The following is a 27,320-nucleotide window of genomic DNA, read 5'->3' as shown; positions in this document are numbered from 1 at the left end:
AATAACTTACTAATAAGTGTTGTTTTCAATACAAAATTTTGTTACTTTATATGTTATATTACATATATCATTTAGTCTATTTTTTTATTGGTTAAAGTGTGATTAAATGTATTAGTAATTATTTTTTTAGTATATAAAATTTTAAATATTTTTTAATAGGTATGCACAAATCCACAATGACAATTAAAATCGAATATGAAATAATTAAATAGGTTTATGTGACCAGTGGTCTTTAATTACGTGACCATTAGCATTTATAAATATTTACGAATATTAGTTTATTACGTGCTTTAATCACTTTGGTAAACGAATATTTTCGAATTTCTTTTTAAACATCCACACTCAAAGTCTTAACATTTACAATCACAAAAAAGGTTGTGCATATCCAGAAATCCATTACTATCAAGAGATGCTGAGTCGATTCTTTACCATTCTTGCATTAGACAATCAATCCCCAGTGTCGGCAATGGCTCAATGTACCGCCCTATCGCTGATAAATCCAAAAATATAGTTAATTAAGACTCATATTGGCTCCCCTAAGAAATCTCATTTTGAAGCAATGTGTTTATTTTCCCCTACTTACATAGAAATCATCATGAACAAGCTATATGGTCTGCGCAAACAAATATTACGAAGTGATGTTTTCGGTTTTTATAGTGAATAATTTTGACTTCCTGTTTCATGTTTAAGTATCTAAATATTATATCTATGTATGAAAAAGAAACTTATCTAATTCCATATTTTTGTTGATGTGTTTTATAACTCATGGTTTCAAACAAAAGAACTGAGTATTATAAACTTCTTTTTTTTTGGTAAAAATGTTAAGATAAAAAAGATAAATTTCTAAAATTTGACAAAAAAATAATAATAAACTTGAATAGATGAGTCGAGTTAATTTTATTATCATGATTATCTAATACCCGTGATAGTTTTTTGGAGTCTTGGATGGAACTTTGGTAAGGCGTAGAGTTTGTTATCTTGATTTTCTGTTTAAAAGTAGGATGATAGTGAATCAATTTGAGTCGTTCAAAAAAAAAGTGAACTAGTTTGTATACCTCAATCAATATATTCATGTGTAACACAGCGGCTATCAAATGGGCCAGTGACGATCTCATTAAAGCCCATCCATAGGCCAATGTCCTGTAAGGCTGGATGAGACCCGAGGATATGACCTTCTTTCGGACAAGTGCTAGGCTCCTAATTGATGACTGAGTTAGAGAAAATGTAGTCGAACTGCAAATCCATTTGACTGGATTTAAAAGTGAGAAAAGGCAAGGAAAATAGAAAATGTGATCTTACAAGTTGTTTCCTCTAAAATCATTCACACACACACATCACACATGTCTAACATTTACACGATCAGAAATCCATTACTATTGAGAGCGGTTGAGTCGATTCTTGACCATTGTTGTATCAGTCAATCAATCCCCAGTGTCGAAAATGGCTCAATGTCTCCCTGATACATCCAAATAAAATTATAGTTATGACTCAATGTCTTCTCTGAGAAATTTCATTTTGAAGCTCAATGTTTGTTTCGTTTTACTTACAGAACAATCATCATGAACACGCCATATGGTCTCCGCGAGAAGGTTTGCTACTGAGAGAACTGTAAGCTGAGGAAAGTAGTTTTGCTCCGACAGTGGAATCGTGTTGGTTATGATCACCTCTTGGAACAGACCGCTCGATAGTCTACTGATTGCAGGAGGGCTGTTTCCATATACCAAGCATCACTATATAAGATTTTCTCTCTCTTTATACTTCCAACACTTGGCAAATATTTCACATGGTATTTACCTGAAAACGGCATGAGTAGTACATGCGTAGACTTCTCTTGCTCCTTCTTGGTGTAACAGAGCTGCACCTTTGCTTATGGTTCCTAATTCGACACAACAACGAGTGTCTTAGCAAAATAATGAATGTTTGTGAGATATATACGCAGCTAGAGACTTGCGTAACTCACCGGCTGTGTCAATCATGTCATCCACCATTATAGCTACTTTCCCTTTAACATCCCCAATTAAGTTCATCACCTACATGAAACGGATTGTTACATGTCAAAGCCAGCCTCGGTTAACACGTGTTTGCCAACCGTTTTTTTTTTACCTCGGCAACATTGTGTCCATGACGTCTTTTGTCAACTATGGCTAAAGGAGCATCGGATAGCTTCTTGGCAAAAGCGCGAGCTCTTGCGACTCCACCAACATCAGGCGAAACAACCACCAAATCATCAGAGGATATGCCTTTGCTTGCCAGGTAATCAAGTATCACAGGCTGTTCATGAATATTAACAACCCCAAAGAAAAATGAACCGTAAGAAAATCCATTTCCACAAAAAGTAATCAATGCTTTATGGGAAGCCTTCTTTACCTGGCCATAAACATGGTCAACTGGAATATCAAAGTAACCCATAGACTGTCCAGAGTGAAGGTCACAAGCAAGAACACGGTCAGCACCAGACTCTGTTATCAGATTAGCCACAAGCTTGGCAGCAATAGATTCACGTCCCTGAGTCTGAAACAATATGCAGAACAGAAGGACCATATTAAAACCTCTGTTAGCTAGTCATCAGCCAGAGACTAATTGGAGCCACAGGAATGAGAACTAAGCTACCAGTATGCCTATAGTTTCCAAAGGCAGATTCTAACAGTTTCACAATAAAGAAAGGACTTGCCTTCCTATCAGCTCGAGCATAGCCAAAGTAAGGAATCACAGCGGTGATGGTTTTGGCAGATGCTCTACGACAGGCATCAATCATAACGAGCAGTTCCATAAGGTTCTCATTGGCAGGTGGACACGTAGGCTGTACAAGAAACACATCGCATCCCCTAACACTCTCTTGAAGCTGAACATAGATCTCCCCATCAGCAAACCGTTTAATCTTGATTTTCCCTAGCTCCAGTCCCAAATAGCATGAAATCTCCTGTAGTACAACAACAACCACCAAGATCCACGATTGAACAAATCTCCAATTCGCAATTCAAGTTGAATCAGCTAATCACACAGCAATTCAAGCGAACCTGAGCCAAGGAAGGATTAGCAGTGCCGGAGAAGATACGGAGCCGCGTAGAGTTCTTGTTAATCGCATCTTCCAACCGCGTCCTCGAGAGAAGAGCGCTCTCGGGAACCGTGTCGCCTGTAAGCAGATACAAATCGTCGGAGTTCCCGCCGTACGAATCCACCGCCTTACACCTCTGTTTCGCCGGAACAAGATTCTCATCAGATGCGAGAGCAAAGACGACTGTACAACTACTGATAGAGAGAGAGAGTGAGAGTGAGAGACTTACAAGAGGAAAACGAACGGAAGTAGGAGGAGGACGATGAATCAGAGGAGAAGATCGCCGGAGATTCGCCGTCGGTAAACTAGGTGAAGATTGAGCGTGGAGAAGATACGCCATTTTGATTTTCGATTTGAGAGATTTTTAGGGTTTTTATTTTTTAGAAAAAGTCTTGTAAACACTAAACAGTGAAGAGCAGTTCCTCTTTTCTACCCGCGAGATACGAAAATGACCTTTGTGTTATTTTTTAACTAACCGGTAACGGCAAAAAAAAAAAAAAACTAACCGTATCGTTATATCTTTTAACCAAACACTCTTGAGACTATAAAGTTTGTTATAATCGGTAAACCTCTGCAGACCCAATGCTCATAATCGGTAAAGCTATGCAGGCCCAATACTCATAATCGGTCGAACCGATTGGAACATAAACAAGCTGCTTCCGAGCACACGAGCAATAGCAACAGGGACCATCTATCAAGCATCATGTGACACAGCTTTCGTTTAAACAATATACCGAATGTTTTGATCAAACTCATAATAAACTTGATAAAGCATTTGATGATGTCAATAAACAATGAAACATTCGACTAAACCAAAATAAAATATATTGTGGAGTGGAGCCAAAATTCAAAAACATGTGGTATGCGTTCTCTCCACTTCTTTATTACCAAACTCAAAAAAACAATTTCACAATATTCTTCGCTTGTGATGTGTGTATCCTCAATAATTCAAGAGCTTGCTTTTATGGAGAATAGAAGGAAGGAGCTGGGAGGAAAGGAAATGGTGCAGCTGAAGCATAAGCCACAGGAGGCTGTGCAGCACGTTTCTTTCTTCTTTGAGTTTTCACTTCACCGGATGCAGAGTTCGGTAGACCAGATTTCGAGAAAGAAGCAGCGTTGAGAAAGCGCATCCACCATCTCCTTGTAATCGCTTGTTTCAGTAGTGGAGAACACGCTCATACCAGGACCAACAACAACTCTAAAGCTGACCTGAATCCACAAAAACTGTATCAAGAGACAGACAACTTAAATCCACAAGTCTGGTAAAATCAACTCAGCAATCTCATTAGGTTTGCCTGAAAAGTAAAAGTAAAAGTAACAAGAGACAGACAACTTAAATCCACAAGTCTGGTAAAATAAACTCAGCAATCTCATTAGGTTTGCCTGAAAAGTAAAAGTAACAAGAGTGTTATTATTATGTTCACAAAAGAAGAAGCAGATGACTTCAAATATATAACACAGAACTGAGATGATAAAGATTCCAACTTTGTTGTATTTTCACATACCTAGCTGTTCAAATGACCACAAAAACAAATATTGTTTGATGTATCACATCCACCACATGGAAGATAAGGCAAGCTGCATTCACTGAAAGAGAGAGTGAGCAATAGCAAGAGGGAACACCTATCAAATGTTTTATCAAACACATTTTATAAACTCGGTTAAGGCTTTCAAAGCCTTTGATGACAAATAAACATTGAAAAACAAATTATATTGTGGATCCAAAATTACATAAATCTCTAGTATGTGTTCTCTCCACTTCCTTATTACCAAAGATGTAACTCAAAAACAATTTCACAATATTCATCACTTGTGATGTGTGTATCCTCAACAATTTAAGAGCTTGCTTTATGGTGAATAGAAGGAAGGAGCTGGGAGGAAAGGAAATGGTGCAGCAGAAGCATAAGCCACAGGAGGCTGTGCAGCACGTTTCTTTCTTCTGTGAGATTTCACTTCATCGGTTACAGAGTTCGGTAAACCGGCTACTTCTAGGACTGGTTGTTTTTCCTCATCATAGACGCGGTGTATAAGCAGACCAGACATGAAAACAGGAAGGAAGAGAAGACTGGCGTGGAACATCTTCCTCGCTTTCTCCATGGTCCCGTGTCTGTAGAATGAAAAAGCGGTAGCAGCGATTGCCATTGTGAGAAGTGTTGATTCGAGACAAAACCAGCTCGATGTCAAACCCCCTGTGTTCACAAAAATGAAAGTTCAGAAAAGCACTTAATCAACATACAAAAGGTGAATCCACAAGGAAGAAAAGACTCACAGTCATAGGCAATGAAACCGAGTGGGACCATGTAAAAGCAGTTCCTAAGAGCCACTGCTGCTATCCTCTTCCCTGAAGGATCAAACAGCGACAGCATCTTGTAACTGAAACAACAAGGTTATACGGCACAACATCAGAACTTGGGTGGTCAAGGTTGCAATGTTCATAAATGTTAGTTTCTACCAGAAACAACTCGTTATCTAGCCACCAAAAAAAATCGAGTTTCTATTGTCTAGTACTATTTAGAGCAATGAGATCATGCAGTTGAGCTGACCACTTTCAAGAACACTCTATCTAGTATATGGGAAGGAGACATTCTATCTAGTATAAAACTCATATGGTTCATATTAACCTTACCCTCCAGCTGCATAATCATTACGGCAAAGGTGTGCAAGGGCCATAAAATGAGGAATCTGCCAAAAATAAAGAGCAGCTGGAAGAATCAACGAGTTGAGTGAGATCTGACCAGAAGCCGCAGCCCACCTGAACACACCAAAAAACATAAATTAAAAATTAGCAAAACCCTAAGAAAAAAAAACATACATGAACTAAGAGAAACGAAGAGGAAAAGGATTACCCAAGTAAAGGAGGGATGGCACCAACAACAGCCCCAACCCAAGTATTGATAGGGTGAAGTTGCTTCAACGGAGTATAAACAAACGCGTAAAGAACAAGATTAGCAGATGCAAGTCCAGCCGCCATCATATTAGTCTGCAATAACCTTGTCGCAGAAGCAAATATATTAAACTCATAACCTCTTTCATCACTTATACATAAACTCCACAGAAACAAGCGGTCTCACCTTACTAGCCAACAAGCAAGCACCAGAAGTACCAGCGATAGTAGCAAACGCAACAGCATGCGGAACACCGATACGTCCCGAAGGCAACGGCCTTTTCATCGTCCTCTTCATCTTAGCATCATTGCTTATCTCGAAAATCTGATTCAAGGAGTTAGCAGAAGCAGCAGTCATCATGGTGCCAGCACACGTGTAACAAAGCCCCGCTAAGTCAACCGCAGCGTTCCCCGTGCCGAGGATGTAACCAGTGCCAGATGTCGCAACCACGAGCATGCTGCAAACGATCGATTAATCAGCACGAATCTATTTTTTTATCAATAGAGAATTTTGAAATGAATTTTCGATTTACCTGAGTTTAGCTTTCGAAAGCTCCCAATAGCAACGAGCGTAGTGTTGACCTAATCCAGCCGCGGCCGCGATTCTCGATGTGGCGGCTGTGGTGAGAGCTCGATTGGGATCGGATCCGTCCGCTAGCTTTGCGGTTGGTTCAGAGGAGATCGGAGGCTGGGGGGAGAAGCTGTTGACGGCGCATAGTTCGCGGGACCAAGGGATCAGTCTAGGGTTTGGCGACGAAGAAGAAGAAGGAGAAGACAGAGAGATCCTCGAGGAGGAGAAGCGAGACACGGCGGATCTTCGCCACATCTTATTAGTCGGTAAAACGAACCACTAGGCGTTGAGAGAGAGCGACGACGAGGGATACGTGTTCATCTAAAGATTGATTTGGTTTCAGATATTTTTCGAGTCACGGTGGCTCTTCACTTCTACGAGAGAGATGAAATGTTGATGGGACCTAATTGTGATGTTTGATATTTGTTTTAAGGGTTAGTTGAATATTATCAGAGAATCGAAGGGTTTATTCTATAAAAATTAATTTTGAAGTATAAATGGCTGGGCTTTAGTCCAGTTTTGAATGGGCTTAAGCCCATGTTAGCATAACTTTCTTTTCTATTAAAATCCATCCATTTTAGCTTGAAGAACAAAAAAAAAATGTAGATTTCTTTTTTTTTTTTTGTCATCTGATAGATTAATATTAGATCCAACAGCATTTACACATCAGATTTGCATATCCTAAACAGAGTCAAGAGCTGGCGAGGTAACATATACCACCCAGAACCATGAAACAGACATAACACAAACTTATAAAGCTAACAAAGGCAAAGAAGAAAAAGGATGTCAAAAAGTATGGAGGTAAAACATAACTTCAGGAGAGGAAAGCACAACCCTGCTCTCAAAGACGAGCTTACCAAACGAAAACTCATAAGCAATTAACACCAGTTGAGAAGAGCAACACGATAGATTAGAAGCACATGAAATGTAGATTTGGTTCACTCCAAAATAAGATAATCCTATTTTTAAATATAAAAGCACTTTTTAAATATTAAAATACTATTTCCTCTGTAACTAATAACATTTGAAAACATTAAAATTAAAATACTTCTATTACTTTTTTGAAAAAATTATAGAAGTGAATTGGAAATGCTATAAAACATTAATAGAGAGTTTAACAAGACATCGCTTCAGACACACGAAACTAGAGTTCCCAATGACATGTAAAAAAAAAGGTTGCTGGATAAAACAACAGGACATTAGAACTATGCTGGAAAAACCACTATCAAAACTGGCGGTGAATCAAATAAACAAACGACCAACTTAGAACACTCTCCAAGAAGTAGACAAAGATGTTCACATCAATTGTTCATTCAATCAATGAGAGAATTCAACATCTGCCTGAACTCGGGAATCCTTTTTGCTTCCACAGCCATCACTAGTCCCATCAGCTGATAATTCTTCATCTGCAACCATCAAAACCCAAATGTGATTACAGATCTTTAGAAACAATTGAACCATGTGTATAGTAGTCTGAAGAGAGAAACTTACTTCTCCAGAAGTCACTAGCTGTGAGCGCATAGGGTACGTAAAAGACCAAGAACTCAGCTGCAAAAAAAGCAAATCATTTAAAACAAAATGTACATAGAAACTCGAGTAAGGTACTGTAAGAGAGTTAAGTTATACCTGCAGAAAGAGTTCATCTTCAGGCTTAAGGAACACTGTTTCCTCTTCCTCTTCTTCACCACGACGAGGCTTCCTCTGCTTAGGATTCTTCAGCTACACATCAAAAGATTCACACTGAGAAAGAGGATTCGAATTTTCGAACAAAACAACTTCTTAAAACTTACTTTGTAAATCTTGGTGACAAGTAGATACCACTTGAACCGGAACGAGCCACGAAGCTCCTCCGTAGGCTCGTCTTCCGTAGCCCATTCGACTTCATCAAACAACCCGTCGTACAGTGGAGGAAGAAGCTGCGGAGGAAGGTTCATCACTCTCTGAGACACCAAGATACCAACATCATGCGCCTTCTTCTCCAGCAACAGTTTGAGATCACTAGCGGCACTCTTCTCCGAACAGACTTGGAGAAGAAACTCTTTCACCTCTCTAAAGCACTTGTGCTCCTTGTATCTTCCCAAGTTGAGAGCAGAGACGACAGCAAACACAGACTCGTCCTCATCATCTGCTACTTTCACGACGGTTCCTACTGTAGTCTGTTCCAATACCAAATCAACAAAGCTGCTCAAATCCCACTCCTTGTCATCTAGATAGTTTTTGAGAAGAATCTTGACTCCGTTGAAGTCTGTTGTCTTAGGATCAAAGAACTCAAAGTCTGCTTGTACATCTCCCTTCAAAAGATTCAGAAAGATAAGTAAAGTAAGGGAGCTTTCCAACAACAGAAGAGACTAAGCAATCTCTTACCTGGGAGTCTTCATCATCAGAGGAGTCTGAAAGCTCTTCCTTTTTCTCCTTTTTAGATGAAGTTGGGAGCCTTTCATCTATAAAAAAAAATCAGAAAGATTCGTTATTACAATGTTTCTGCTTCTCAGTTTAATGATTAATGCTGCTACTACTACTCACCAAAAGACATCAGCTCTTCAGAGCGTTGAGAGTCCTCTTGTTTACTACGCCTTGAAGCTAAAGAAAGTGACCGCATAAACGGTGAAAATGCTAAAGGTTGATGCTTCATGAATCTTCTTCCTCCTCCCGATGGTCTCCGAGGCATCTATTCAAATTCACAGCTAACGAACTTTCAGACTAACTGATTCAATAAAACCTACTCGATGAAGGAACTGTAAATTTTGAAAACAACCCGAGAGAGAGAGAGAGAGCCGACCTGGAAAAACGCTTGATGATATAGCAGTGAGCAGTAGCTAAAAAATACTTCAAGTTTCGACCTTCTGACCAAACACGGACACGACCTAAGCTCTCTGTCTCTGAAACAAAAACAAAAAAAAACCCAAAACCTTGTTCGATTTCGATGAACTATGAAGGAAAGTTGGAGGAAGATACTAACGGCGTCGTTTTAGCCGAAAAGAAACCCTAGGCTACACTGAAAAAGGCCCATTAAGACATTCGTTTGTGGTGTGTACGTGAAAGCAGAGAAATGTAAGGCCCATAGAGTTTAAATTTACAAGCCCAATTGTTTTATTGGCTTTGTCTCATGGATAAAGTATTTTGAGAAACTATGAAGAGAAATCAAGAGATATACATAATTTTGAGAAACTATTAAGAGACTTTATATTAATATTTTTATCTAAATATTCTTTTGAGAATTTTGATTAGATAATATGGATAGAGATTCTTTTATGTATGGACAGAATTTTTGAAATTTTCTGAAATTTTGATTTATTTTGAATCTTTAGAATATATATATTTGTTGTTCAAAAAAAAAAAAAAAAAAAATAGAATATATATATTTATTTAGACAGGAGAAAAACTCTTCTCCTGTGATACAAGACTAAAAGGAAAATATTATGTATGGATAGAATTTTGGCCATATCAACCTTATTACATATCACTTGTTAAACTTTCAGAATTCTGATATCTTAATCCTTTTCACTTGTGGTTTTTTTACTTCATCTTTTTCCTTCAGGAACTCCTTGAACCACATTGCAGACATTTTCGGATAACGCTTAAGCCCATTCTCGTAGTCTACGTAGAACAATCCATAACGTATTTCATATCCGCAATTCCATTCGCAATTATCCAACAATGACCACGCAAAATATCCATCTACTTGGACTCCATCCTCACTACAAAATATTTCATATCATTCAGTCTAAGTCCGTATCAAAGTATTGCTTGAATCAATAAACATTTTCTTTTGTGAAAATAAGATGTGAGCTTACTATATGGCTTGGTGAACGTTGCTAATATGTTTCTTGTGATAATCAGTCCTCTTCATGTCCATTAATTCATACAGTTTTGGCTTCTTCTCTTCGTATGCATCACAATGTCCTGGTCAAATAAATTTAGCAGTAATTGTTATGGGAAAGAAAAAATTAATTGGGGAACAAGTTGAAGCATATTAATCGAGTTATATATTGTTACCGTTTTCGGTGATTATAAATTTAGGGTTTCCGTATTTATTCTTGGCGTAATTTAAAACTTTTCGTAGTCCTTGTGGATACATCAAGTTCCACTCCACCCCACCCTAAAATCGTAAGAACAAAATTAAACAAATGGTAAATATAATTAAATTAATTAGCATGTATCAAAAGTACAGAGTCATCGAAAACTAACCTGTGCACCGATGGCCTTGCCCGCCTTGTTTTGTTCTACAAACATAGAAAAGTTTGTGAATAAAAAAATAACCTAAATGATATTGAGAATATCATGCTGAAAGTTCAAAAATTCGTTCGACTGTAATTTGAAATTTTATAAGAGATTAGTGCTTGGGGCAATTAGAATATTCTTAAGTTGACTACATACTTTTCCATTCAACATGTTGGTCTGATCTCCAAAACGGCTTGTCGGGATCCACTTCATCAACGTTTTTGGCGTAAACAGAACTGTAATAGTTGATTCCAATAAAGTCAAAAGATCCTTTTAACTTTCTTGATTGGCTTTCTGTAAAAGACGGTAATCTCTTTCCTACTATCTTCTTCATCACTTCAGGATAATCTCCATACACCGTAGGATTCATGTGCCTATGATTAGCAGGCGGAAAAGTATTAGTGATTTCACGTGTATATACACTTTATTGATTAAAACCTCACTGAAACTTATATATATATACAAAATAAATAATAATGATTACGAATTAGTTGATCATACCATCCAAACATAAACTCCATAGCTCGCTCTGCTGCTTCTACATCTTCATCACAAGTTACATCATATGGCTCGTACCACAAAGGGCAATGCGCCATACCGATCTTACCATCTTTACACTGAACACGAAGGTGCATTAGTAAATTATAATGCTTTATTAATATATAGTTTTAAGTACTAACTTATCTATATATTGTATGTTGACCATATAACATTTTGAACGTGTGAACTAAATCCATCTTTTATCAAGATTAGCGGTTCATACATTATGGCAATTCCTGAAGGCTTCAACGGCTTCTGCATGAGCAAGAAGAAGATTGTGACTAACGATATAAGCCTCGTGACCAGATTTTCCGGCTGTAGCTGCATCATTCATGTATTTTGAGGCACGTCCTGGTGCTTTTCTTCCGGCATCATAGCCACCTACACTATAGACCCATGGTTCGTTTATCGTCACCCATAGCTTCACTCGGTCTCCAAATTCTTCAAAGCATATGTTAGCAAAATCTCGAAAATCCACTCTGCATGATACAAACATCAATATGGATATTATATTTCACAAAAAACTTAATTTTGAAGCAATGTTATCATGTATTTAAAATTTAGCTTACGTAATGTTTTCACTTAGAAAACCGCCGTATTCTTCTTCTAGAGCTTGAGGAGTATCCCAATGAAACAAAGTGGCTAGAGGTGTGATTCCTGTTGATGTTTTAAGATGTCTTTAGAGCTGGATTAACTTATTTTATGATTCGAATAATGGTAAAAGAGTGAAAAATTATGACTACCATTGGCTAGTAGTTCGTCAATGAGCTCATTGTAGAATCTAATTCCTTCCTTATTCACTCCCTTGCTTAGTTTTCCATCTTGTAATTTAAAATATAAGAACTGTTTTAGATATACATATATGATGATGTTTTTCATCAATCATTAGAAATTTATGAAGAGATTACAAACAAATATTTTTTTTTTTGCTTACGAGGTAATATCCGAACCCATGATATGGAGAATCTGAAAGCATCCATGTTGATATCCTTCATTCTCTGAATATCCTCCTGTCATTACATATATGTTATGTTTTTTAATCAGAATAGTATAAGACCTAAGCACATGAATGAAAATGATGGCCACCGAACTACTTATGTATATATACCGACCTTGTAACGATGATAAAAATCGACTGCCTCGTCCGCGTTAGAGTGACAATTTCGTTCTGAAAAAAAGGAAAATAAATTTTCAAATGGTTTAACAGATTGATTGAGATGGACGCATTGGTCATCAATTTTAAGGAATACTAGATTTTGACCCGCGCTTCGAAAGCACGGGTATTATTTTTCACTTTTATAAAATATATTATTTGTTTGTAATTATTGAATGTATTTTTATCTTAGTAAAACTCTCTTTATAATAAATTCGACACATAGAGTGTCTCTAGTAAACTATATGTTTCTCTGGCTCTGTTTTATTCCTTCTCCAATCAACATATTTATTTGGCTTGTTGTTAAAATAAATGATTTTAGAACGCAATTGTACAATACTTTTACATTGATATTTTGTTTAAACAATGTGACATATTTCTATATTACTTAAATATTTACATTGTAATTTAAATTTGTATACAAATCAATATATGTGTAGTTTGTGGTTAAAAGAAATGATTTTGAATCCAAATGTACACTACTTTTATATTGATTTCTTTTTCAGTTCATATAAATATTTTAAATATATTTATTTCAACTGAACTAACTAATATTTTGTTAAATTGGCCCCTGAAATATATTTTATACACCGATATTTATTTTTCATAATTAGTGTTATATATTTTAGATGTATCATAATATAACTAACGATATTCAAAAGACCTGGACCGAATAAAGTTATATGGCTATTTTTGTTATAAATATCCGAACTCGTTTTAGATACATTGGTTATTTAGATATTTTAAGGTTCCTATACATCAGAACCGAATTCATCCAGATCCAGAATGACCAACCTCAAAATCCACACATAATTTTATAATATTCAAGCGAGATTTGGTTTCAAACCAAAAAAAAAGATACCTGAAAGAAACACCATGTACCTAAATGGACAAATAATCTAACTATTTTATAAATTAATAAAAAAACTCTTTCTATGTGTTTGGCTAAATTAAATGAAATATAAAAAGTTTTTTTTATCAAGTAAAATAATTATATGGTCTAAAAAATTAAATGGTAATAAATGTAACACATTTTAATTATTTTGATTTTAAGTTATTATTTTATTCACAAAAACATATCTTTGAACTATATTTTTAGGTACGTAATTTTCCACCGATTGAAACTAAAATAAAAATATTTTAATAAAATAAACTAAACCAAACGTTTAATCATATGTAAAACGTAATATTGATTAACTAATAAATAAAAATATGTTAATGTTTCTAAACAGTTCTCATTTGTTATTAATTTATTGAAAATACAATGGCTAAATGTGTAAATAAAAGAAAATACACATCTCTACTATTCATGTTTCCAAACATATCTCATTTATTCTACTATCTATGTTTCCAAATATATTTCATTTATTCTACTATCTTTGTTTCCAAACAAACTCCAAATGTACTTCAACTTTAATAATATAGATGGATAATATATTATATATACAAAACCTGGATACTTGCGAGCAAACGTATCCCACATACTTTTTCCTCGGGAACCTTCTTTCACAGCTCCTTCATACTAATTGAAAAAAAAAAAAAAAAACAGGAGTTGAGTCGATCATTGTGGACAATGCTATTAGGGATATTACATCCCACATGAATTTTAAGAGACATTAATTAATATATAAAGAATTAGGATCAATCCACTCATTATCAATTAATTTTAAGTTTGAAGTTCATAATTAACCCGAATCTAACATGGTATTAGACCCCAGATCCTACAATACCCTAAACCCCTAATTAATATTAACCCTACCCGACCGGATTTGTAGGTCGTAATTAACTCGTTCGATCGAGTATAACTGTCTTAAAAGTTCAGAGATTTCTGGCCGATAAGAGCCATCATCTTAAAGAGGGGTATTAGAGATATTACATCCCACATCGGAAATTCTAAGAGACATTAATTAATATATAAAGGATTATGACCAATCCACTCATTACTAATTGGTTTTAAATTGGAAACCTATAATTAACCTGAATTTAACAAATGCACATATCCAGATGTTTCTATATAGATATGCAAATATTGCCTTTTCCCCGGAATCAATTTTAAGTTTTTGATTTTCCTTTGTCAAAAATATATATTAACATACTTTTCAAAAATGTATATACAACCTGGTCTCTTGTGCTTGTGGACATGCGCAGATATAAACATTTACAAAATAATTAATTTATAATATTTTTTTCGTTTGTTTGTAAATTCTAATTTATTTTGTAACTTTATGTTGATAAATAAATAAAAATGTATATGATCATTCTGTTTTCATCTTATTAGATACTTCCTTCGTATCACTTTATATGGTTTTTAAGATTTTTGTTCATTAATTAAAAAAATACAAATTTCTGTACAATTTATCTTGGTTAAATAAAAATATCATTAAATGAAACTAATTCAACCAATAAAAAATCAGTATTTTGTAATTGGTCACAAAATTCAAATGATATTAAATTGTACCTTAGATAATAAAAACATCAATTATTATGAAACAAACAATTTTCATTAATTCAGGTATTTGTTTTTGGTATATTGAGTTGCATCTATTCTTTTAATTGAAAAACGTTTTTGTAATTAGATTAAAATTAGATTATTGTCTTCTTAACTTCAGTTCATTCAGTTCTATAGTCTGATTAAGTTATTTGGGAAAAGTTGGAAACAAAAATATAAAATCCGAGTTGTATTAATAAACATAACTTGTAGTATCTTAAAAAAAACAAGCACATATATAAAATAACTAAATCATGATAACTGGTTGATTTGATTGTTGATATTCCGATTGGTTTGGTTATTCATACTTGTCAAATTATTTTGTAAATTACATTAGTCTATGTATTTTAAAAGTTTATAGATATGTTTCTTGGGTAAATATAAAGAAAAAAAGTCAAATTAGTATATATATATATATTCAGCACTAGTAATTTATGTGTGTTTGTAAAAGTAACTTAATTAAAAATATTATTAGATATTTGTTTAAAAGGAAATAAAAAATTGTCAGTAATAGTAATTACTAATTAGGTATAACTTTTAATTCGTTAATTTATCTGTGTTTTGAAATTTTGTGAAAATATGATTTTAGAGGATCAATCTATTTTGTTTATAGCTTTTTTATTTTAAATTATTTGATCAAAAACATATTCATAATAATATGTTATTATCTTATAAATGAATGTCTAATTTTTTTTGAATTTATGTTAGTTATATATTTAAAAAAAATTATAGATATATTTCTTGGACATATATAAAGAAAAGGAAAAATAAAACTCGTATATCTATTATCTTTATGTTTTATAGTTTATAAATATTTATTCTTTATTATTTATGTGTGTTTGTAAAAATAATTTTATGTTAAATATAATTAAAGATATATATAAGTCTATAGTTTTTTAAGTTTTTAGATATTTTCTTTTTTATTTATGTTGTTTTGGGAAAATATTAAGAATAGTAAAATTAAATTTTCTTTTATATAAAAACCCATGTGTTTACGTTTTAAAATATTTCCTTTTTATGATTTATGTGCTTTTTAAAAAAATGAATTAAATACTTAACTAAGATTGTATTAGAAAATAAAAACAAAATAATGATTTTTACTTATTAAATGGCAATCAAATATAATAATTTTGATTTATTAAGCATACCTAGGTAATCAACCTTTATGAGATTTAATATGAGGGTGACACTTCGAAAAATCACAGAAAATTGACCTATCAAATAATAGATTATATATATATATATATATATATATATATATATATATATATAAAATCTTAATTTCATACAATATTATATACTTCTACGTCTAAAATAGTAAACATGTAACTTGAGAGGGTCGTACAAATATTTCGCTGATTGTCATGGTCGTATATGTACAGTGTACTTACTTGGTAAGCCGATGAAGCAGTTCCAAACAGGAAACCTTGGGGGAAATCAGCTCGTCCGAATGATTTCCTTTTGTCGCAACTCCTCTTTCCTCTGTTAACAAGTTGTATAAAAACAAACTGTTAGAAAATTCTAAAAGCTGCATGCTCGTTCTTACAAACGCGAACACACACATATATATAAATATATACAAACATTATAATATACTCTCTCAAAGAATTCACTTACTGTGTCATTTTGTACAACAGAAGACCTTTCTCAAGAGAATGATTTCACCTAAAGTTGGAACTTCTTAACTCGCAAAAGCCAGACCTTTAAATCTGCACACATACATGCATATATTATATACATATGTAATATGTTGTGATACATAGCTAATTTACTAGATTTTGGCCTCGTATCTAATAACATGTTAAGCTTACGAACATGGCCCAAAGAAAGGTTGAAACAAGAAAACATACCAATATTGAATTCTTTTTGTCGATGGAAACAATTCTGTGATCCGGGCAACTATTTATAGAGATTGGAGGTGAAAGAAGAATGAAATGTTTATTATGCACTGTATTTTATTTCAACGTCAACGTTTTACGATGCTTTGTTTATGACGTAACTGACGTTAATGTTTCAGAAGGTTCGTACTAGCTAGGAGTAATAAATTCCTTTTCTAATATGCATCAGCGTTTCAAAGCACAATCTTGGCCAATCTATTTGATATTTGTAATATGCATTTTGTCTTTTACTATTTATAACCCCAGTAGGGGATTTTCTATTTTAACTTCAAAATACATATAATTTTAGTTAAAAAGAAAACAAGTAAAACGCATATATTTTTTTTCCAGAGAACAATAAAATGCACAGATGGAAACACGTTTTTAAACTTTGTTGAGTTACCTCTAGGCTTTAAACATGTGTACACGTAATTTATTTGATTAACATGATCAATTTTGTGTGTATGATTTATACGATTATATTCCTAAAAAACATGATATATATGATTCTATTCCTAAAAATATGATATATATGATTATGTTCTTTTTTGTTCAAATATGATTATGTTCTTAAAAGCATGATATATATGATATATATGACGATGTTCCTATAAAACATTTCCTAAAAAATGATATATATATATATGATTCTAATAACATTAAAACGAGAAATCAGATAGTTTAAACAAATTGATCCTGTAATTAAATTTGTAGTTCTTAGGGCATCTCCAACCCAACTTTATTTTTTTTTTTTTTTTGGAGTAAAAGTGAATATGGAATAAGAAATGTTCCAACCCAATTCCATATCCCACTCTATAATGAAATTTACTCCATAAATAGAGTAATCTATTTTTTTGTTCATTACTCCATTATGAAGTTAAAAATGGAGTAAGATTGGAGCATTTTTACTCCATATTCACTTTTACTCTAAAATGGAGTAAAATATGGAGTTTTACAATGGAGATGCTCTTAGACGACAACTTCACTCCTCTTTCCTCTGTTAACAAGTTGTATAAAACAGTTTCACTTTATTATATCTTGAACTAATTACACATATTTAATTTTCTGATCGTTATATAATACGCATGAGCTATAATGAAATTGGTATAATATATTTTACTGTTTTGAACCAAGTTGCCTTGCCTACTGATAAAAGGGTTCAATCTGGAACGATAGAAAAAAATATACTCTCTCCGTCCCATTTTAAGTGATGTTTTAGAATTTTTATTTTGTCCCATTTTAAATAATATTCTCACTAATCTAGGTAGAATTTAATATGATTTGAATTTTATGATCAATTATAAAATACTGTATTTTTTTATTATTGATTAAACTAATTTTATTTAATGTATTTTTATGTTCCCAAAATAAACTACATAAGAATATGTATTTTCTTAATCTATGTGAAATAACCTAACATCACGTAAAGTGGGACACATAAAGTGGGACAGAGAGAATATATGTTTTTCTGCTTTTACTTGTCGCTAAACTTCAACGTTCAATGTCACTTATCGATCTTAGTACAGCTCCTTATTTTTAAACTTTCATATTTATGATCATTCACGTATTTAGTGTTTTAAACTTCATGTATTTATATCATAAGTTGATAGATCTAGTTTTCTAAATTCTAGTTAGACTATTCTAAATTTAAATCCTCACTTCTTTTTGTTAATGAAATCACCACTCCATCTACACGGTTTTGAGATATCGAGTTAAGTGAAAATCCTTATAGAATTGATCTTTATAAACTTTGTCTTGAGAAAAAAAAACTTTGTAGAACTGGATTTTATAAGCAATATAGGGTTGATGTAAAAAAAAAAAACAAATAGAGGGTTAGTTAGTCTTTTATACAAAGAGATACTGCACTAATGTACATGTTTGGTCGAACAGAATGGTTGAACCAAACGTTTGCTAAAATGGACATTTGAAGTGACACAGATTAAAATGACCGTTTGGTTGAATTGCGTACAAAAGTTCACTTATTTAAGTGTTAATAAGCAAAGTTGAATGTTTAATGTTACCAAAAAAAAGTTGAATGTCTAAGTTACACAAAAACTTAAGCAATTAGATTTAAAAAAACTAGTCAATTTGTTGACCAAGAAAGAAGTACCGATTTCCTCGTCTTTATTATAATGTACTCGGTGGAATGAAGTTTTTTTTTTCAAACCACATGCTTAGACTAGTCTTGGTCTTTTTTCGTTTCTTTATTATAAGAATACGTTTTTTTTGCAGTATCAAATGATTTAAAATAAGATTTTCCTGCATAACAAAAATATATACTTGATAGCTTTTATATATATATATATATATATATATATATATATTATGACGGAATTTATGTCCTTGACATGAAAATCCACAAACAAGACTTAGATCATCATTATCGCACGTTCCAAACTTCCAATCTCTCGTCTTTAAAGTGTTTTGGAGTGGGTCCCACCACAAAAAATGACCTGCGTATTTGGCAAATGTCCTGCGTGTTTTGGTATAGACCCCATCACAAAAGTCCCAAACAATATTCTTGCTCTTACCCATCATAAAAATCTAAGATAGTTTTTCATTAATATAAAATGTGAAACTAATAAAATGACTCTAAATTTGCTGTAAAAACTACATTTTTGTTGAACTATGAATCGAAAGGCCGGGTTTTCAATACTAAAGCTTTATTATTATTTTTGAATGAATATAAAATTTTATTCAATCAAAAATTTTGTACATCAAGTGATTCTGCTTTGTGTTTAAAAAAATCAAAGAATGGATTCTATGAAAGACAAGAAAAAGCTTGTGTTTCTTCATGTTAAGAAAAATCTCCCTGTATATTAAAAGAGAACAGTATTAACATTCTATATTATATACGTGGATCTAATAATTAACTAGGATCCAAAGTAAATCAAAATATTAAATCTAACGATAGACTTTTCATTGTGGTTATAATTTCCAGTAGATCACGCTGGCGTAGTAAATGAACCAACTCATATTTAACTATTATGTTTAGTTTTGTTCGTACGTGTCTGTTTATCGGGAAGTTTAAAGCTTTGGTCCATTTTGTTCACTAGCTAGACTTTGAACCAGATTTTGATCAAAATTTCCAGCGGATACGATATAATAATTATTATATAGCAAAATGACCGTTGCATATAATATAAGGGCAATATAATTTATTAGTTAATGCTTGCAAATTACTAAGAACACTTCTTGGTCATCCAATTAGATTAAACTCTTGAAAGTCTAGATAAATATTCGATGACTGATAACAATTTTTTCCTTAATATGTAGATTTTTGTAACCGCTTGCTAATTTGATGAGTTTGAATAGTTCTCGTAATGGTTGCATGTTGTTGCCGTTTTACATATTTCGTACCATTACAGTAACCACTTTTGTACCATTTCGTGATGTTTGAGAAGTATCTAACCCAAAACTTTTTTACCTTAGGTATATATACCCAAAAGTATTTCACCTTTTTATTTGCTTTACGGCGGCTACAAACGGCACAATACCCGTAAAAGAAAGTCATAAATTGAACTAGTGAAACAATCTGCAAACAGTAGTATTTGATCAAAAAAAGAAAGTTTTAGATCATGACCATAACAAATTAATATATATATATAAGGAAAATCGAAAAGTACATACTCTAAGCGGTAACTTATCAATATTTATCAATATCTCGAGTCACCAGTTTTAAAAATTATCAATATATTTGAGTCACGACTTTTATTTTTAGTCAATATTTCGAAAATAGTTTAATGTTATTTGCCTTATCTACCAGCTATAAAATGAAGATAACTAGATCCATGACTTGACAACAGCTGTGTGAATGTATGCATAAATTAACGTTACATATCTCCAAGTATTCACGTTATTTGGTAAAAGTATTCACGTTGCTCGAGTTTGAATATGAATTTTCTTGGAGCCTTTTTATTTTAAGCTTTTTTGCGCATGTTTTACTTGAATATAGGCAGGCATGCACATGCTGAGATAGATAGAGGTCAATCAGTCAAAATATAACTGCGCATATATTAATTTAAACTAACTAAATTTCAAAAAGTAAGATTTATTGAGAGAAATTATGTAAAAAAAAATTATGTTAAAATAGAGAGGCTTTACTAAAAAAAAAAAAAAAAAAAAAAGAGAGGCTTTACTAATTACGGAATCTAAACAGTACTAATCATAAGACTATTCTCCTTAGCTAATTATGTTAAAATAAAGAGGCTTTACTAATTACGGAATCTAAACAGTACTAATCGTAAGACTATTCTCCTTAGCTTAACAATAGGAAAAAAGTGAACACACAAGGAACAGTGTTACTAAACTTATCATGCTCTCACCGATTTCTTTTTAAACCGACATGTGGTCTCTCAACTACTTTTGCTACTGAAAGTGAATTTATAAATGAGGTCAGGTACCATGACGTATTGTAACAAAAGCTAACGAATTATGAGAAGGTGGAAATGTAATTTAACGGTCAATGAAAAACTTTAGTGTAAGAAAGTATTAAAAACACCATTGATCAAACGTTATTTTTACGTTGCCTATTTCCACCTATCGATTTGGACTGGCAACCAGCATAGAGCTATTCAACTTGGAACCTGGCCGTGGAAAATAGAAACGAACATCCTTATTTGGCTGACACAAAGAAAAGTATTAGTGTTTAGTACTCTTAATTTGGATTGTCCTCGTACAGTAATTAAATATGCGTGGAAACTGCGTTACACACCTCACCTACATATGTACAATTTCATTTGACTCCAGACTTATGAACACAACAACATCATGAATACAAACCATCATGAATCTTATTTAATCTATATCTACAGTATTATTTGCGAAATGTCTTTCTGCATACGAAATCTCAAATTAAAATTAGAGTGATTAGTATTGATTATATTTTTAATGAATCAAATATATAAATTAGCCAAAACAAAAACAAATTATTTTTTGATAAGATAAGTGATTAAAGTTAATAATAATAAGAACTATTCAAAATCTAAAAAGTATATTTAAAATAAAAATATGGTTCCTACATATATTGTACTGTTATCCAAAAATAAATTTTCATAAAAATTAAAAAAGACAGAAAACACATAATCAAATAAAATTCTATATAATCGAAAAGATAATATTGATAGATTTCTAAGATTTATTTATTAATGATGAATATAATATACAAAAATAAAATTCAAAATTAAGAATTTTCAAGTGATTACATAAATAACAACTATCATTATAGTCTATTAGTTAGTAATATATGTATTAATAAGTAATTTAAAAAGGTTTTACCTGCATGCATGGGAGTACCAATTTCAAATATGGGTTTTATATTAGTGTGGTTGTTAGTCATATTTATGTATAAATAATTTTAATCCAAAATTCCAACCATGGTTATCCCCTAGTCTATATTTGAGAAGTGATTTGCCACATGTCTTCTTTACAATCGTTTTCACAAAAAAATTGTGACGTAGCTATTAAGATTGATAACATGTTATATGGTTAAATATGACATGGAAAATTACATTTAATGCTTATATATATTTTTGGAAATCTTTTTAAAATAAGGCAATAACTCATATATTACATTTAATATTAATTTATATTTTTGGTAAATTTTGTAGAATATGGTAATAACTCATAAATCATCACTAAAATAAATATATTCAAATATGACATTTTGAATTTCGAAATATTATATAATTTTACTTTTATAATTATAAAATTTTTGTCATCTAAAATTTTCTAAATTTTCTGAATTTAAAAAAAAATTAAATCGTAACATCATTAGTTTCTTTTAGATATCTACAAATTATATAAATATTATTTAGTTTTAATTTTTGATAACTATACAGTTTTATATTATTTTTAGTAATTGTTTACAAGTTGATTTAATACATTTAACCAAATGAAATAAATAATATTTTTAATAATATGACATGGCTACTAAAATTAATGACATGTCTTATAGATTAATATGACATGGACAATTATATTTAATGTTAATTTATATTTTTGGTAAACCTTTTCAAATATGGTAATAACTCATATATTACATTTATTGTCTATTTACATTTTTAGATATTTTTAGAATATGTTAATAACTCATAAATGATCATTAAAATAAATATATTTAATTATGGCATTTCAAATTTCGAAATATCATTTAAATTATAAAATTTTCAAAAATGAATACATTTTCAGAAAATTATAAAATTAAATCGTAAAATCATTAGTTTCTTATATATATCTACAATTTTTATAAATATTGTTTAATTTTAAATTTTGACAATTATGAAATTTTTACATATTTATTTAGTATACTTAATTAAAATAAATAGATAGAAAAATCTACCTAAGATTATAACTTTAAATATATACATGCATATTCTTAAATATAATTTAAAATAAACAAATTTTTTTTATCTTAATTTATAATATTAATAAAAAATAAATATAATTAATTTATCTGTTAAAAAATATTTTAAAATTTCTTTTACTGCAAATAGTGCAGGAGAACACCTAGTTATTTTGTATGTATCTTGTTCCTCTTTGCTTTTTTTTTTTCTTACCCAATATTTGTGTGTTTTAGTTACTAGTATCGATTTTTTTTGTAATAAATTGTTAGACTTACTTTTTTTATCAATAGTGAGACTTACCTAAAAATGAGAGATATACGAATCTTGTTGGTCTTAATTTTTGCTCTGCGTGTTATTCTTTATCTATTAACTTAAATATGTTTGTAAATAAAATGACAACTCTTACAGGTGACATAACCAATATAGTTGACTAGATCAAATAAAACATCAATTAAAAGAAAAAAAAAGCTTGTGGAATCTATAAAAACACAAGGTCTGTTTTTATTATAAGTATACTTCATGTACAAAGATCCAGTATTTACTGTTCTAGGGGTACTGCTGCAAAAATTACAATTTTTTTTATAAGTATGTAAATAAAAAAAAATTATTTCCCACAGAACAACGACTCAGTTATATCATCTGCATCGCAGACCACCATTTCTTCATACTTCTGTACATGTCCAAGGGTGTCGATTGCTCCCTTCTCTCGAGAAAATTTTTGAACCACTTGGCTGAATCTTTAGCACATCTTTTCAGATCATCTGCATAGTCAACGTAGTATAGACCAAACCTCATCGTGTATCCACGTTCCCATTCGAAATTATCCAACAATGACCATGCGGAATAGCCTCTAACGTCACACCCATCCACACTACATTTAGGGTAAATATATTGCATTAGTTCCTTTCACTCAAGATTATTAGTCATTACTTATTCGTTGTTAAAAAAAAGCCATTACTTATTCAACCTTTTCATATATATATGAAGTTTTCTTACGTGATAGCTTTGTGGAGTTCTTGAAGATGTTTCTCGTGGTATTCGATTCTCTTTATGTCCTTTAATAGTTGTTCACGTGGCTTAGTCCCAACATCGTAGTCATCATATCCTGTAATTTATAGATTTCAATATTAAGCTGAATAAATAAAAATAAAAGGGATATTTGCAATTAGGTTATAATTTGTAAGCTAACTGCGATTAGTTCTTGAAACGCTTACCGTTTTCAGTTATGTAGATGGTTGGATTGTTGTATTTATTTTTTATATGATTTAAAAGCTTTCGTATGCCTTCGGGAAATACATAGATAAATTTTAGTTCATCCTGAAATTTAAAAAGCAAAGAATCAACTCTCAGTTAAGCCTTTGTTATGAAGATTGTAATTCACACATGCCAAAAATTATTTTTGAGATATAGTAGTTCATACCGATTCTGAAGAAATGTAATCGCCATTACGATTTGTCACTGACAATAAAGGAATAAATAAGCATTATCAGTTTTGATAAAGATTTTGGGTGATTAGTATCTTAAAATGCTCATATGAGAAAAGTACTAAGCCTATTTTATTTCATTTATTTTCAATATTTGCGGTTCTTACCTTTGTACTCCACGTGTTGATCCGTCGTGAAACGCAGTCTTGAAGGGTCGTTGTGAAGCTGCCGTGTGACATATCGAGCACTGTAGTAGTTTATTCCAATAAAATCAAACGAATTTTTTATCATTTCAGTTTGTTTTCTGGTGAAAGAAGGCAATCTATTTCCAGCATTTTCTCGAAGTGTTTCTGGATAGTCTCCAAAGATTAGAGGATCAAGATGCCTGCACAAATCACAAAAGAAACAAAGATAGGCGGATTAGTTCTTACACTAACCTATATGCGTTTTTAATAAATCTTGTAAACGAAAACGAGTAACACTTACCAACCAAGATAGTAATCAAGAGCTCGTTTGACTGCTTCTTTATCAGCATTGGAATCAACGTCATAAGGTTCAACCCAGAAAGGTGATAATACTATGCCTATTTTACCGTCTTGTGAGATCTGTTTTGCAAAAACAAATTTATTATTATCACGAAAAGGAATACATAGTATATATGTTTCAACACTGTAATATATATTGAGATAGTATACCTTGTCGCAGTTTCTAAACTCTTCAACAGCTGCAGCATGAGCTAGAAGAAGATAATGAGAGACTAAATAAGGTTCGATGCTTGAATCACCAGCCACACATAAGCTGTTTACCCATTTTGAGCAACGTCCCATTGCTTTATTACCCTTGTCATAACCCGCAACACTAAAAATATATGGCTCATTAAAAGTTATCCACATATCGACTTTGTCACCGAATTCCTGGAAGCACACTCTTGCAAAGTTCCGGAAATCATCACTGTTTTTGCAAACGTCAACAAAAAATACAGACAAAAATTAGATTTACACGTTGTTGATTATATATATATATATGGTAAACATGGTATATATAACTTACATGATTCGTGGGCTTAAGAATCCACCGTACTCATCATCTAGAGCTTGGGGGATATCCCAATGGTAGATAGTTACAAAAGGTTTTATGCCTGTGAATATGTTATGATCAGAAATAAGAGATTTTTTGAAGTTCCTTATTTAACATATGTACACACTCGTTTGAGCATGGTTCTCACCGTTCTTGATAATTTCATCAATGAGATTTTTGTAGAATTGAATTCCTTCTTTGTTTATCCCACCGCTTAGTTTTCCACCTGAATAGTCACATTTTGAAAGATCAACAAATGATATATATGCATGCATACAAGGCATAATTATGAAGTTACGCGTTATTAGTCGTAAGTTTAAAGTTTAAAGTAATACTCACTTGGTAATATTCTTGACCAAGAGATGGAAAATCTAAAAGTATCCATATTCATTTCCTTGATCAACTTGATGTCATCCTGCCCGTACAGCACGTGCATGGTAAATATTAGTTAAACGTATAAAAGGACACGATGTTCACAAATCAAGATCTAGGCCAATTTCTATGTCCCACCTACTTTTTCAAAAAAAAAAAATTTGAACACATTTTAAATGGTTTTTCTGTGGCTATAAAGTATAAAACATATTAGAAGTTACTCAAATAAAAAAAAATCATACCTTATATCGATGATAAAAATCAACGGCAATATCTCCATTTTCCATATTCGTCCTTTCTGTAAAAAAAGAAAATCATGTTAATTACTCACTATGCATAAAAGCAATTTTTTACAGTTTATCAACGTGTTAATGAAGTCAGATCCATAATTAGTTCTTTCAACAGACCAGAAAATTGTTAATATTGATTAATATCTTAGTGAAAAAAGTAAAGGAGTTAGATTAAATGTAGACCTGGATATGCATGTGTGAAGTTGTCCCAAATGCTAGGTGTTCTCCCTCCTTCTGCGACTGCACCTTCATACTGTATCACAAGAACGTAAATTTATCATGAAAATCGCTAGGCATTAGACACAAGATAAATTGTTCAAGCAACGCAATTACATAAAAACCAACCTGATAAGCTGAAGAACCAACACCAAAACTAAAACCAGGAGGAAAACTATAACGATCAAGTTCTTTTGTCAAAAGTGTGAGGGATCTTCCCATTGAAACAGCGCATGAGACTAGAAAAAGTGTGACTACCAGTGCAAGCTTAATTGCCATTTTTCTTAGCCTAGTTAAGAAACTTATCAAATGAATACTCAGAAAGTTATTAGGGCTCAGTGGTATTCTGAGGAATGTAATACCATGTCGAAGAGCTTATATAGGGAGGGGAAGCTAGGGCATAAATGTGGCGACATAGAGTGGGGGAAGTATTTAGCTATGAATTGAAATAATCTTTACCGAGCAATCAGTTGGCTTTCTTTGACCTATTTATTAAACAAATCAAACATGTGACTAAATGATTTTATTCTATTACCAGCGCTTTAATGTGACTAGATTTTTAAGAATTAGGTACATACTTCCTCCGTTTTTTTAAGTTACATATTTTAGATTTTTCACAAATTTTAATAAAATAAATTAAATATGCATTATTTTTGTGTTTATTTTTTTCAATAATTTTAAACAAATAAAAATTTAATAAGTGCAATTAAGTTTTTTGAAGTTTGCAATTAGATAATAAAACATGCAATAAAATTGTAAAAAATAAATCTTTTTAAAGCAATTTTTTTTCTAGAATATTTAACTTAGA

The 27,320-nt window shown here is 32.0% G+C and overlaps 5 protein-coding genes across 5 annotated transcripts; all 5 read right to left on the bottom strand.

Moving 5' to 3' along the window:
* Positions 1-1,260: 1,260 nt before the first annotated feature.
* LOC108848881 (ribose-phosphate pyrophosphokinase 5, chloroplastic) lies at positions 1,261-3,457 on the bottom strand. The gene is made up of 9 exons (XM_018622333.2): positions 3,285-3,457; positions 3,018-3,191; positions 2,672-2,920; positions 2,368-2,511; positions 2,104-2,271; positions 1,961-2,030; positions 1,795-1,876; positions 1,548-1,707; positions 1,261-1,456 (listed from the first exon to the last, which is right to left on the bottom strand). The coding sequence occupies exons 1-9, from the start codon at positions 3,393-3,395 to the stop codon at positions 1,418-1,420; spliced, it is 1,197 nt and encodes a 398-aa protein (XP_018477835.1). The 5' UTR covers positions 3,396-3,457; the 3' UTR covers positions 1,261-1,417.
* Positions 3,458-4,745: 1,288 nt separating this feature from the next.
* Positions 4,746-6,936, bottom strand: LOC108855878 (protoheme IX farnesyltransferase, mitochondrial). Its single transcript, XM_018629802.2, has 6 exons — positions 6,473-6,936; positions 6,127-6,397; positions 5,902-6,035; positions 5,682-5,807; positions 5,325-5,428; positions 4,746-5,244 (listed from the first exon to the last, which is right to left on the bottom strand). Exons 1-6 carry the CDS (start codon positions 6,763-6,765, stop codon positions 4,904-4,906), a joined length of 1,269 nt encoding a protein of 422 aa, XP_018485304.1. The 5' UTR covers positions 6,766-6,936; the 3' UTR covers positions 4,746-4,903.
* A 644-nt stretch (positions 6,937-7,580) lies between these two features.
* On the bottom strand, positions 7,581-9,452 carry LOC108849342 (protein BCCIP homolog). The gene is made up of 7 exons (XM_018622886.2): positions 9,290-9,452; positions 9,034-9,178; positions 8,875-8,951; positions 8,301-8,801; positions 8,137-8,229; positions 8,002-8,058; positions 7,581-7,916 (listed from the first exon to the last, which is right to left on the bottom strand). Exons 2-7 carry the CDS (start codon positions 9,176-9,178, stop codon positions 7,824-7,826), a joined length of 966 nt encoding a protein of 321 aa, XP_018478388.1. The 5' UTR covers positions 9,290-9,452; the 3' UTR covers positions 7,581-7,823.
* Positions 9,453-9,864: 412 nt separating this feature from the next.
* Positions 9,865-16,796, bottom strand: LOC108851762 (beta-glucosidase 27-like). The gene is made up of 15 exons (XM_018625228.2): positions 16,763-16,796; positions 16,530-16,621; positions 16,304-16,394; positions 13,877-13,946; positions 12,384-12,439; positions 12,206-12,281; positions 12,015-12,092; positions 11,841-11,928; positions 11,495-11,750; positions 11,233-11,348; positions 10,888-11,105; positions 10,699-10,733; positions 10,507-10,609; positions 10,305-10,413; positions 9,865-10,208 (listed from the first exon to the last, which is right to left on the bottom strand). The coding sequence occupies exons 2-15, from the start codon at positions 16,535-16,537 to the stop codon at positions 9,986-9,988; spliced, it is 1,527 nt and encodes a 508-aa protein (XP_018480730.1). The 5' UTR covers positions 16,538-16,621; positions 16,763-16,796; the 3' UTR covers positions 9,865-9,985.
* A 7,329-nt stretch (positions 16,797-24,125) lies between these two features.
* On the bottom strand, positions 24,126-26,837 carry LOC108852022 (beta-glucosidase 32-like). Its single transcript, XM_018625506.2, has 12 exons — positions 26,642-26,837; positions 26,480-26,549; positions 26,249-26,304; positions 25,974-26,049; positions 25,783-25,860; positions 25,608-25,695; positions 25,253-25,508; positions 25,044-25,162; positions 24,725-24,942; positions 24,554-24,591; positions 24,348-24,450; positions 24,126-24,238 (listed from the first exon to the last, which is right to left on the bottom strand). The coding sequence occupies exons 1-12, from the start codon at positions 26,789-26,791 to the stop codon at positions 24,126-24,128; spliced, it is 1,365 nt and encodes a 454-aa protein (XP_018481008.2). The 5' UTR covers positions 26,792-26,837.
* Positions 26,838-27,320: the final 483 nt, after the last annotated feature.

Source organism: Raphanus sativus, chromosome 4 (assembly GCF_000801105.2).
Source record: "Raphanus sativus cultivar WK10039 chromosome 4, ASM80110v3, whole genome shotgun sequence".
NCBI classification, from domain to species: domain Eukaryota; kingdom Viridiplantae; phylum Streptophyta; class Magnoliopsida; order Brassicales; family Brassicaceae; genus Raphanus; species Raphanus sativus.
Note: the sequence above shows the minus strand (reverse complement) of the source record. Positions and strands in the feature narration are given on the sequence as shown.